This window comes from Elephas maximus, chromosome 17, assembly GCF_024166365.1.
Source record: "Elephas maximus indicus isolate mEleMax1 chromosome 17, mEleMax1 primary haplotype, whole genome shotgun sequence".
Taxonomy (NCBI): domain Eukaryota; kingdom Metazoa; phylum Chordata; class Mammalia; order Proboscidea; family Elephantidae; genus Elephas; species Elephas maximus.
Window position 1 is genome coordinate 28025252 of NC_064835.1, and position 11592 is coordinate 28036843.

An 11592-nucleotide genomic window follows, 5' to 3' on the forward strand; every position below is an offset into this window, starting at 1 on the left:
TGCAGGCCCTTCCCATGGTCCTTCAGGGCACATTTGACAATGGTAACAACAGCCAATACTTACTGAGGTTTACTATTTATCAGGTAATTTTTTACCTCAAACTCTATATGTGGATTAATTCACTTATTCTTCACTACAACTCTATGGATTTAGAAAAAACTGAAGTACCAAGAAGTTAATTAACTTGTCTAAGATCACAAAGCCAGTAATGGCGGCAGTGAGATTTGAACCCAGGCAAAACAGCTACTCTTAACGAATTGCATGGTTGGCATGCCTGTTGCAGAATAATATATCAAGTTTCAAATCACAACCTAGAACAACAGTTAAGGAAGTGGCTTTATAAAAAATCTATGCCTGCATTCTGCATTCTGGACATGTGTCTTCTTCATCAGTCTACAAAAGGAGAATGGCCGGGGCAGCGGCTGCTTTCTGTCCAGGGGAGGTTAAGGAAAGACAAGGGCAGAACACTGCAGCAGGCAGGGGCAGAGGACTGGAGGGAGGGTTCACTAGCCTGGGGTGGGAGGAAGAAAACAAAGCTTTCTGTGAAGAAGAGGATGGAAAGGGCTTTTATCCCCAGAGAGGCCTTCTATCCTATCACAATAAACTGGGCTCTTAAGAGTGGATCTATCCCCTTTCATAAGTGCCCTGAGGTGGGCTGTAAAATTTCACTTCCTCGGCTAGCATCCTGCTATCTACTCTTGTCTGGGAGAATAGGGGCTTTGAAAGCTATCTACTGTGTCACTTATCAAAGTATAGATTAAACAGATCGCCCCAATTCCTGCCATCATTCTGCCCTGCCTTGATTCAATTTGCTCTCTCAGTCCCTATAATAACAGGAAAACTTTTCATGTGCGTATTTTATGGCTTTGGCTCAGATGCTTGTAGAATTGACTAAACTATCTTTCACCACAGAGGACTAGGGATTTGGAGAAGGATGGTGGCAGAGTACGAGCAAACCCAAGGGAGTGGGTTGTGCCAAGACAAGGGAATAAAGAGACGGGCAACATGGCCAACAAGGTTATATAAACCCATGATATATTGAGAATGGGGATAGTGGTGGTTCAGTAGTAGAATTCTCACCTTCCATGAGACCCACGTTCAGTTTCCAGTCAACGCACCTCAACTGCAGTCACCACCCATTGTCAGTGGATGTTTGCGTGTTGCTGTGATGCTGAGCAGGCTTCAGCAGAGCCTCCAGACTAAGATAGACTAGGGGGAAAGGCCTGCAATCTACTGAAAAAATCAGCCAGTGAAAACCCTAAGGATCACAATGGTCCGATCCCATTGTGTGTGGGGTCACCACGAGTCGGAATCAACTCAAAGGCAGCTAACAACATATCAAGACATATGCACACACTATCTATCCCTGACGAGTATGATAGGCAGCTTAATAGGCTTCTGTTAGGATTCCAGCGTGGTAACCCTGCATTTCCTTAATACTCCATAGGCTGGTTACTACCATTGTCCGATGTTTTGTTTGTGCCCAGTCATGCCAATGTCCATACTTAGATGCGCATTAATATAAATACACCTTTGCATTTATATTGGCACATTAACACCTTTGAACAACTTTGTAGGTTCTTGCAAATAGGCTTAAATAGAATCAATACTATCTTTGCCTTTTATATAGTAAAACTGAACCTCTAAGAAGAGAACTACCTTTCCTAAAAATCAATTATTAGTCAGCTCTCCCTATCTGATTATTGGGTATTTACTTGTCTTCAGCTTAAATCATGGCTGACTACAAGCAGTTTACTTATCATCTGGACATTATTTTTAGCATCATCTTTAACCCAAAAATTCTATCTAAGGAACAAGAAGCAACTATTGTTCTCACACATTTCACCCCTCTGTCTTCAGGGTAGTTGTAAGAAGGCTGATAGGGACTCCAATGAGGCAAGAGGCAGGAGAAGGGCTGTCCATTCCTATATTGTAGAAGCCCTTGGAGGCTCCGGCCTCCAGGTCCTATTTCTTCTAGGAAAGGAAAAGGGTGATCACATATACACAAAGAAGAGATTCTGGAATATTTTCTGAGTTCAAAAACAGAGAATATATATACAAATCTGACTCTCCTTTAATGCCTGAATTTCCATGCCCTGAAAAATCAGAGATAAGCTGATATCTTAGCCAACTCCCCATTAGCCAAATAGTTCCAAATGAAGACTAAATAAATCAAAGCTACTGAGGAAATCACTGCGTTTGCTTTATGAGTTGTGCGATATTTAAGGAAGTTGGCCTGACCAAGAATTTCATTCTTTTGTTTTTGTTAGCTGCTGTCAAGTCAACTCCACCTCATGGCGACCTCATATACAACAGAACAAAATGTTGCCCAGCCCTGTGTCATCCTCACAATCGCCATTGTTGTGGCTGTTGTGCCAATCCATCTCACCAAGGGTCTCCCACGCCCTCGTTGGTCCTCTATGCTTTTGCTTTAAGAGTCTATTATTTAGGTCTATCCCTAAGGACTCACCCAAAACACCTTCAATTCATTTTTGGATGAAACATTCCCCTAAATACTGAGCAAGTTTATTACAAAAAACACTAGATCTTTGCCCGAGGCAGTGCCAACCAGGTAAGATATTAAGTCATTCTTCTCCTTTACTTGGTCATAATTTCACAGCTGAAATATGTGGACAGGTGTCTACAAAACACAGTATGTAATTTAATTGTGCTTTTTATTTGAAGGTGTAAAGAAGCTTTAGATACACTGAATGTCTAGAAAATGCAGTGTTAATTTCTCTCTTCCCAGCTTCTTCTCTCTATACCTGTCCCCAAATCATACTTTATCGCTAAGAAATTATTCAACCTTTGGTCTCTTAGCTGAAGCAGTCAGTGAGGCAGACGTGTCAGGAAAATCGGAATGAGAAGACCAATAATCCCATGTGACAGCAATTAACATTGAGTGGCCTCTGCTAATGTGCTACAAGAGAATAAGAACCTGCTCACTGGGCCTTCGTCCTCAATGAGGCAGAGGCATCTTAAAATGTCATTTTCAGAGCCCTGCCTGGGTAAGATAAGAAATTAGTTTCTTTGCAAGTCCTTAGCCCCACTTCATCAAGATTGAACTCTGGAGGTTTCAAAGATGAGGACCCATGCAGTCAACTAGAGTTAAGTGACTTGCCCAAGGTCACACAGCAAGTTAGTGAGAGTATGAAAATTACAATTCATAGTCTTTGTGTTTCTAGTTCATTGCCTGGTGCGCTGAAGTGGAAAATAGTATAATAAAGCCCCAGAGCCATTCTTTTTTGACTTATTGGGGTCGAGCAGATAATAATGGGCTCAGAATCTAAAACGAATCAGTTTGAAACTTCAAAATTGAATCAAAACACACAGCCCACAGTTATAGTGCTGGTCATCAGAGTGAAATGTTCTCTGTAATCATACCTTCAGGCTAACATTAATTAAAACAAAAAGAAGGAAGTGGTGTGAGTACAAAAATACATTAGATGTACCCACAAGGCTAGCTATTATCACTCACCAAACTCATTGGATATTCAGTATTTCATCCAAAAAATATTAGTTGATCACTTACTGTGCACCAAGCACTATATTAGACAGTGGGGATACAATACTGAATAAGACAGACAGGTCTACAGTCCCTGTCTTTATAGCCTTAGTGGCCATCGATAAGCAACTATCTTCCAAACACCATCAGGTTCAATTCCCTAGGACATGCCTCCTTACCCCACTTATTTATATGCAACTTTTCCCACTTAAGTCCATAAAAAGAGGAACCAAAAGCACAGTCGCTCCGAACTTCTATAACCAACTACTTGGCATTTCTTGTGTGATTCTTAAAAGTACAACTGATGCACATTTAAGCTCTATTGGGAATTCATGCACTTTTTTTTCTAAATACCTAAAATACCCTTCTTTAATTTATATAACGTATAACAAATTGCCCCCTTCTTCTCTTTCTAGTCCCTTCTTGAACAGTAGTTTCCTCAGATCCCTTTTCTTGACTACTGTTAAGTCCCTAAAAAGATAGCTAATAGTGGCACAGGGAATCTAACTACACCAAAGCCATGACACCTAATTATTACCTTTATTTGTCCCAGGCAATTCCCTGTGCTCACAATTCAATTTTTATACTTTCTTATTTGGACATATCTTTAACATTTCTAGATAATTTTTTAGGACCAAGGGGTTGTAAACCATCTGGAGATTTTTTAAATTCTGGTGTTTCTTGAAGTAAATTGATCCAATGACATAGCTTCCCCCATCACAACTAATTTTCTTTTCTGGTCCTCATTTCTTATATCTGGGTGGATTCCCACTGATATAAAGAAAGCTGAGGGTAGACAGATTTCCAAGTTTACCATGCTCCTGAAACTCTATTTTGTATCCAGGAAAACCTTCCTAAAAAACCCACTGCCGTCGAGTCGATTCTGACTCATAGCGACCCTATAAGACAGAGTAGAACTGCCCGATAGAGTTCCCAAGAAGCGCCTGGCGGATTCGAACTGCCGACCTCTTCCCATTACCTAAAAATCCTTCATTCTTCTAATGTGCTTAGAACAGTGCCTGGCACTTTCTGCAGGCAGTCTAAAGCGGCATGAATAGAACAATGTCAGCAATTAGCAGGGCGCTGCCCCACTGAGAACATGAAAACATAAGTAATATGCCATAAACCTACAGATAGAAACAAATCCTATTTCAAGGAGACCTGGTAGAGCAACAGTTAAGCACCTGGCTGCTAGCTGAAAGACTGGAGGTTCGAACCTACCCAGAGGCTCTGCAAGAGAAAGACCTGGTGATCTGCTTGTACAAAGATTACAACCGAGAAAACCCTATGGGGAAGTTCTACTCTGTCACATGGGGTCACTAGGAGTCAAAATGGATGGAAGGCACCCAACAACAGTTAAAGAGCAACAATCCTATATCAAGGAGCTCATCTGAAGCAAGAGGGCAATTAAGACTTCTTACTCCTCATCCTGCAACGTCTCCTCCTCCTCCTGGATCTGTAGCTGGTTCTTCACAGGAGCCAGGTTCTCCGTCTTGGCATTGTAGTTCCGAAAGCAGACATTGAGCTTCTCGTCAAATTCATTCACAAGGTCCTCCATGGACTTGAAGCTGATGATTTCAGAAGAAAAATTCTCAAGCTCAGAAAGGGAGGGATCCTCTAGATGATGGGGAGATGTGCCATAGGAACACTGAGGTTTCTCCTCCTGTTCCTCTGAGCAGCAGGGCCGAAGATCCTCAAACTCTTCATCCAAACTCACCAATGGGGCCTCCATGTTTGCACAGCAATGGACCAACAGCAACTCTCAGGATTTGCTTGTCTAGGAGAAAATGCAAGGTACTGTGAGCTTAGTCTAGGCTTTTGTACCAGCTCTGCAGAGAGGCATTTAGAATATTGCCCATAACCGTATATTCCCTCACTCTGTGTCCCCCTAAAAACAGTGGTTCCACTTTACTGACACCCATCGCTTCTGCATGTCCTCACTACTATGCATTTAAGGAGTTCAGATCTCCCTGTCACTGTCACCACCACTAACCTAATGCAGTAAACTTCAGAGACACACCTGTTTCCAAGTCCTTGCTCCAAAAAACAATAATGATAAAGCTATTGTTTAAGTACACAGCCCCTATTTAATAAAGCCCTGTTTAAGTACCCAGCCAGACCACTCATGTTTGAATCCCGGTCTGCTCCTTACCAGCTGTTACCTCAGACAAGTTACATACCTTCTCTGTGCTTCCTTCTATTTTTCTCAAGATAGAGATAATAATAGGACCTACTTCAAAGGGTTGTTATAGGAGGAAACACAGCTAACGTGCTTGGAACAATGCCTGGCAGACAGATAAATACTCAATATTGCTTAATATATGTTATCAATTCTATTTATTATTATTATTTTTTTTTACCACCGCAGGTCCATATCTTTAGCCACGATTCCAAAAGAAATCTCTGAAAACTGCAAGTTTTTTTTTATAACTTTTTTGGTGATAAAACCTGACCTGACATACTCATTTGGTAACTAAACCTAACCTACAAAAATACGAAGCCGCTTATGGTTTCTATTTAGTGTGTTTCTGCAGAAATACTTTTTAAATTATACGGATTGCTGCCCCACATTCTTGGGAGTGATATGCAAAATACATCCTCTGTTATTACCTACCAAAATTTGAAGTAATCTGAATTCTGAAATACACATAGCCCCATGGGTTTTGGATAAGGGTTCATGGACCTGGATATTACTACTCTTTCACTTGAAAACTACCAGAGAGGCTTTCCAACAAGGATCTGAGTTTTTCCCAGACACTGAGCATATGCCTGAGAGCAGAGAAATGGACTAGATGATCTGCTATAATCATGTAAAAGCCAGAACTCCAAAGCCAGACTCATCACCATCCGGGTCACTGTGTACTGGGGGGCTGTACACTCAGGCCTCCCTTCATTTCCCAACAGCTCCTAGACCTCTATGCCTCATGGGGCATTTTTCATGCCTCGCCTTCAGCTGTGATTTATCTATTTATGTGTACCTCCAGGCCTGTTCCCAATTTTAATTTAAATTACTCGAGGGCACAGACGTCCTCTGGATAGCCTCCATAGCTCTTAGCATACACTGCCCTGCAGGGAGGCAATCCATCAGTGTGTGCTGATTAAAAATGATCTCCTGTCCACCACATACAGCTTCCCATTTTCAATTCCAGGCAGCACAAGCATTACTGTTTATCATACCCTTCTCTACATACTCAGCTTTCTTCCCTGTAACACAGAAGGGCAACCAATCCTTTCTCTCCTGTCTCCTTGTTTCTTGATCCAGCTAAATGCTTAAATTGGAACAACTATGAGTCAGAATCGACAGCACTGGGTTTGGGGTTTTGTCGTTGTTGTTGTTTGTTTGTTTACCTGAGAACCAGAAAGCAACAAACATGGGTTGTGCCCTAGGAATGCCCGTTCTCCATCTCTGCCCACAAAACAAAACTCTAACTAGACAAGGCAAATAACACCCAGGTGAGCAGCTAGACAGTTCTTGCTAGGGTCTTACTGGGACTAAGTCAGTTACCATAGCCATCAAAACATATTCTGATCATTCACAGTTTGCAAAGACAACATGATAGGTCCTTGGAATACAAAAATATATAAGAACAGAAGATTATCCTGGAAGGAACACAGGCTCCACGCCAGTGGACATGCCAATGGCTGGCTGAGTGACCAGCATTGTGGGTCCTGATTTCTTCATTTGTTAAAATGAAGGTGTGGACATAGCACTGACACCTTTTGAAGTGAATTTTATTTAATCCAATACAATTAATAATAAAGCATTATTATTCCAAATGCAATCCACATTAAAAAAAATATTAATGAGACATTTTGCATTCTCTCATCATACCAAGTCTTTGAAATCCAGTGTGTATTTTATACTTAAAACACATCTCCATCTGGACTGGCCACATTCAAGTATTCAGTAGCCACATGTGGCTAGTGACCACCATATTGCACAACACAGCTCTAAAGCACTGCATGGCTAATTTCCAGGCAGAGGTTCTTTCCTTGGAGTCCATAGGCTCCTAACAGCTCTTTGAATATAACTCTATTTCAATGTAATTGGTTTGCTTTGTAAGCCTAAGTATTTTACTCTATGAATACAAAAACATCGCTCTGAGAAGGATCCCACAGGTTTCTCCACATTGCCAGTGAGGACCATGGCACAATTAAGAAACCCTGAGCACCTAAAAGGTGATTTTAGAAGAAATCATAAGGTGCAATAAAGAATAAAAAAGGGATTTAAGTTGATTAAAGGGATAGGATAGCTATTAGTCGGAATCGACTCAACAGTAACGGGTTTGGTTTTGTTTGCTTTTTAAGTTGATTGAGGTGGTACTCTGTCCGTGATGGTTAGGAGCCTGAACTCCAGGGCTCTTGTCCTGATCCTGTTACCTCCCAGCTGTGAGATTTTATGCAAATTATCAGCCTCTTTGTGCCTCTGTTTCCTCATCTATAAAGTGGAGTTTAAAATAGCTCTTACTTTGAAGGTTATTTTGTGGGCTAAACGAGATAATCTTTAAAGTGCTAAGCACAATGTGTGGCATACAGAAAGTGCTCAGTAAATGTCAACAATTCTAAGAAAATGGGGATAACTTCATTAGATGAAAATGTAGGCTGAGAGTGTTCCAATTAAAAGAAAACTTCCCTCGCCCTTGCCACGATCTTCTCAGCGTGATGCTTTCAAATGCGTATCAAATGAAAGAATTCTTGCTGAACGAATTATAACATATTTTTTACTAAGGCAACACTGATCTTTAAATTCATTTGACCAAACCTTCTTGGATCGCTGGTTTCATTCCAGAGAGGCAAGTAAGCTAACCAGCTTGCATTCCAGATATTTAAATTTCCTTTAAATGTGTACTCTTCGCAGGGAGGGGAGACTGGGATGAGAAGGTGACACCAGTAGCGGCTGATTTGAAATGACACAGTAGATACTGTTAGCCAGGAACAAGAGGCCGATGCGACCAGAATCTAGGGTTAAGATTACACTTCAACTGTTGGTACCAGACAGGTTGTGCTTTAGCACTTATCCTCAGCCCAGCCAGGCTCTAGAGAAAATGGATTTATCTAGAAGATTATAAAAGAAGAAATGAGTAACACAGCTCTAGAGTTCAGAAAAGGAGCCCTGGTGCAATGGTTAAGCACTAGACTGCTAACCAGAAGGTAGGCAGCTCAAATCCACTAGCCACTCCGTGGTAGAAAGATGTAGCAGTCTGCTTCCATTAAGATTACAGCCTTGGAAACCCTACTCTGTCCTATAGGGTCGCTATGAGTCGGAATCAATTCCGTGGCAAAGGGTTTGGTTTACAGGTAGAGTTCAGAAACGTGGCCGTTTGAAACAATCCATAGCATAGCCAGACGGCTTTTCATCAACTCATTACCCAGGAGTGAAAAGCGCTGGGTGAAGTACCAGCTAGAGATGAAGCCAGAGCTGAAAATCTTTGTTGGAAGTCTGAAATTACTCAAGACCCAAATGGAGCCTAACATTTGCAGAAAGACTCCAGGCTGGGGCAGAATCGAGAAGAGCCAAGCATTCTGACCATCTCTGCCACAGCCTCAAGGCGAGTCTCTGGGCTGAGCTGGCAGCCTTTCCTTCCCACCAGCCAAGATTCCCTCTAGCCCACTTGTTTTTGCTCTTCTCTCTTGACAGGCTGCCTTTGTCCCCCAGCTAAATTTTCTGAAACAACCTCCTACTCTTCCATCCTGACAAGATTGCCCTGCTGTTCATTCTCCGTTCATTCTCAGGTTAACACAAACAATAGCTTATTCTCTTTCTCCATACTTCCAAAATCAATGTCAAAAAATAAACACAGGAACAATGACAGAAAGAAGGAACCATGAGAGGGGTCATCCTTTCTTTTTGTCTGCATTGTGAACCAGAGTGCAGGACTAAAGCTTGGTTATATCCTGTAATCTACCCCATTTATTTTGACTTCCATAGCGGTGTAATTTAGAAGACAGACCGGATGGGAAATGTATAAGCCTCTCCCTGCAGCAACTCGATGCACTAGCCGCAGCTTGGGACTGCAGTAGAAATTACCAGTCCCAGCTTTGCCGAGCTGGGCTGAGCAGAGAGGAGCAGAGCAGAGCAGAGCCCAGAAAAGCCGTAGAGATTTCGCCATGCCTCCCCCTACTAGGCCTCTGCACCCCCAGAAAGGTTCCATTTCATATCCCCCTTTTACCCCATTACTTGTCCCAAAGATCAATTGATTGTGTGCCCCCCCCCCATATTCATCTCAGTTTTCTCCTTAAACCTGCCCTCCACTGATCCACCTTTGGCTTCCCACTGCTTCTCAGCAAAATCCAGTCAGTGTACATGTTGGTGGTATCTTCACAGGTGGACAGAAAGGGAGGATTTCATTGCATGTAAGTCAGCATACCCCTTCGGAGTTCTTGCCCGATCCGCCTTCCTTCTGCAGCTCCTTTCACCTCCATCCCAGATCCCCCTGCACCCTCAGGTCCGTTGGGGTAAAGAAAGTCTCATCCAGGCAGCACAATGACTGGCGAGCGCCAAGGAAGCCAGGCTCCTCCGGCGCAGGCCGCGTAAAATACTAGACTGCCCTTTTGGCCAAACAAGACCCGGACGCGGGAGTGGGATAGGGGTTGGGGATGTGGAGCAGTGAGGAGGAAGGTTGGGCAAGAGGGAAGAGGGGCTAGGATAATACCCCGCAGGGCTGTCGAGAGCAGCATCCCAGAGCTCCAGAGGCCCAGAGCCCACTCGGCGGCAGCGCCCCTTTCCCCCGCCACAGCGTCCTTTCTCCGACCTATTTCAGTTGTAAAACAACTGCTCCCCCAGCGTCCGCAGCAGCTGCCAGCGGTTCTGACACTGCAGGAATGCGCGGCCCTGGGGAGCGGCACAGGTGGGGCAGGGCCAGGTTCTCAGGGTCAAAGATTACTTTGGGGCGTTTAAGGATGACCGGACCAAATAACGGTCCTGGCATAAGGTGCCGACCCGTTCCCCAACACCACCGCATCAACATACACACGCACGCGCGTACACACACACACACACGCCCCAGGCCGCTCTGAGGTCAGGCTTCACGTGCCCACCATCCCCCATCTCCCAGGCCTGGGCGCTGCATCCCCGCCGAGCTCCCGAGAAGGGCTGGGCAGGAGGGCGATGGGCCCCCAGCTTCGGCTTTCCCATCTCGGGATGGGGGCAATGGGCCCCGGGCTCCTCCTTTCCGATCCAGGGATGGGGTGCAGGCGGCTGCGGTTGAGGGCTGCGCGCCCCTACACCGGCCGGCTGGAGAATCCCGAGTCCCGGGCTTCCTTCACCCACCCCGGTCCAATCACCATCCCGGCAGTAGTCGGGCCCTGACTAAGGTCGCCCCGCGCGATGGCACCTGTGCAGCTTCTGGCGGAGGGAGGCGGATCCCGGGGTCAGCCGGACACCCCCATCCAAGGGCCGCGGCAAGCCGCCGGAGCGCAGCGCAGCGGCAGCGGCGAGCCACGAGCCAGCGAGCCAGCCAGCGCTCCCCCAGCCGCTCGGCAGCGCCAGGCTCTGCTCCCTCCTTCCACCCGGTCCCGCCGCCCCTCCCCGTGCTCGCACCCGCTCCGGGGCGCGCCTGCGCTCGGGCACCCGCCCCAACGGGTACGCGCAGGATCCAGACGTCATCTTCTCGTTTGCATTCCTGGCCTTCATTGGAGCACGTGAGCCTCCTTTTATTAATATTTATGAGTTACTGCCTCTCCCCTTTTCACACTAGGCTTTCCGCTTCGCTCATGAATATTCAATAGCTCCTAGATACAAGCGGAGCCACAACTACCAACATGCATAAGGCACAGGGCCTCTTTAGGTTCTCCATGAAAATGGAGGCTCCTGGATGAGTGGATGGCTGGCAGATGCTGGCAGACACTCTGAAAGACCCCTTTGCACCTTCTGGACTCTCCGTTGTACTGGGGGCTGGAATGGGCAAGCTGAGAGAGGCCTCCCACCACAAAGGTTCAGATCTCCAGCCCAAAGTGAAGAGGCACACAGAGGCGCTTTTTGTCAAGGTGAGAGTTGACCCAGGACTGGAAATCTGAGTGAGAAGGTTGCAGGCCTAGGAGGAGAAGCACTGGAGAGAAGAGAATCAAGTGGTGGATTTAAGGAATTA

The 11592-nt window shown here is 45.0% G+C and overlaps 1 protein-coding gene across 1 annotated transcript in view; it reads right to left on the bottom strand.

Annotated features, from left to right (window-relative positions):
- The window catches only part of FEZ1 (fasciculation and elongation protein zeta 1), a 44785-nt gene extending 33749 nt beyond the window's left edge, over positions 1 to 11036 (bottom strand). Inside the window, exons 1-2 of the mRNA XM_049857339.1 lie at positions 10840 to 11036; positions 4927 to 5282 (exon numbers count right to left, since the gene is read on the bottom strand). Coding sequence (XP_049713296.1) covers positions 4927 to 5237 — 311 coding nt within the window. The 5' untranslated portion in view covers positions 5238 to 5282; positions 10840 to 11036. The remainder of the gene's footprint in view (positions 1 to 4926; positions 5283 to 10839) is intronic.
- Positions 11037 to 11592: the final 556 nt, after the last annotated feature.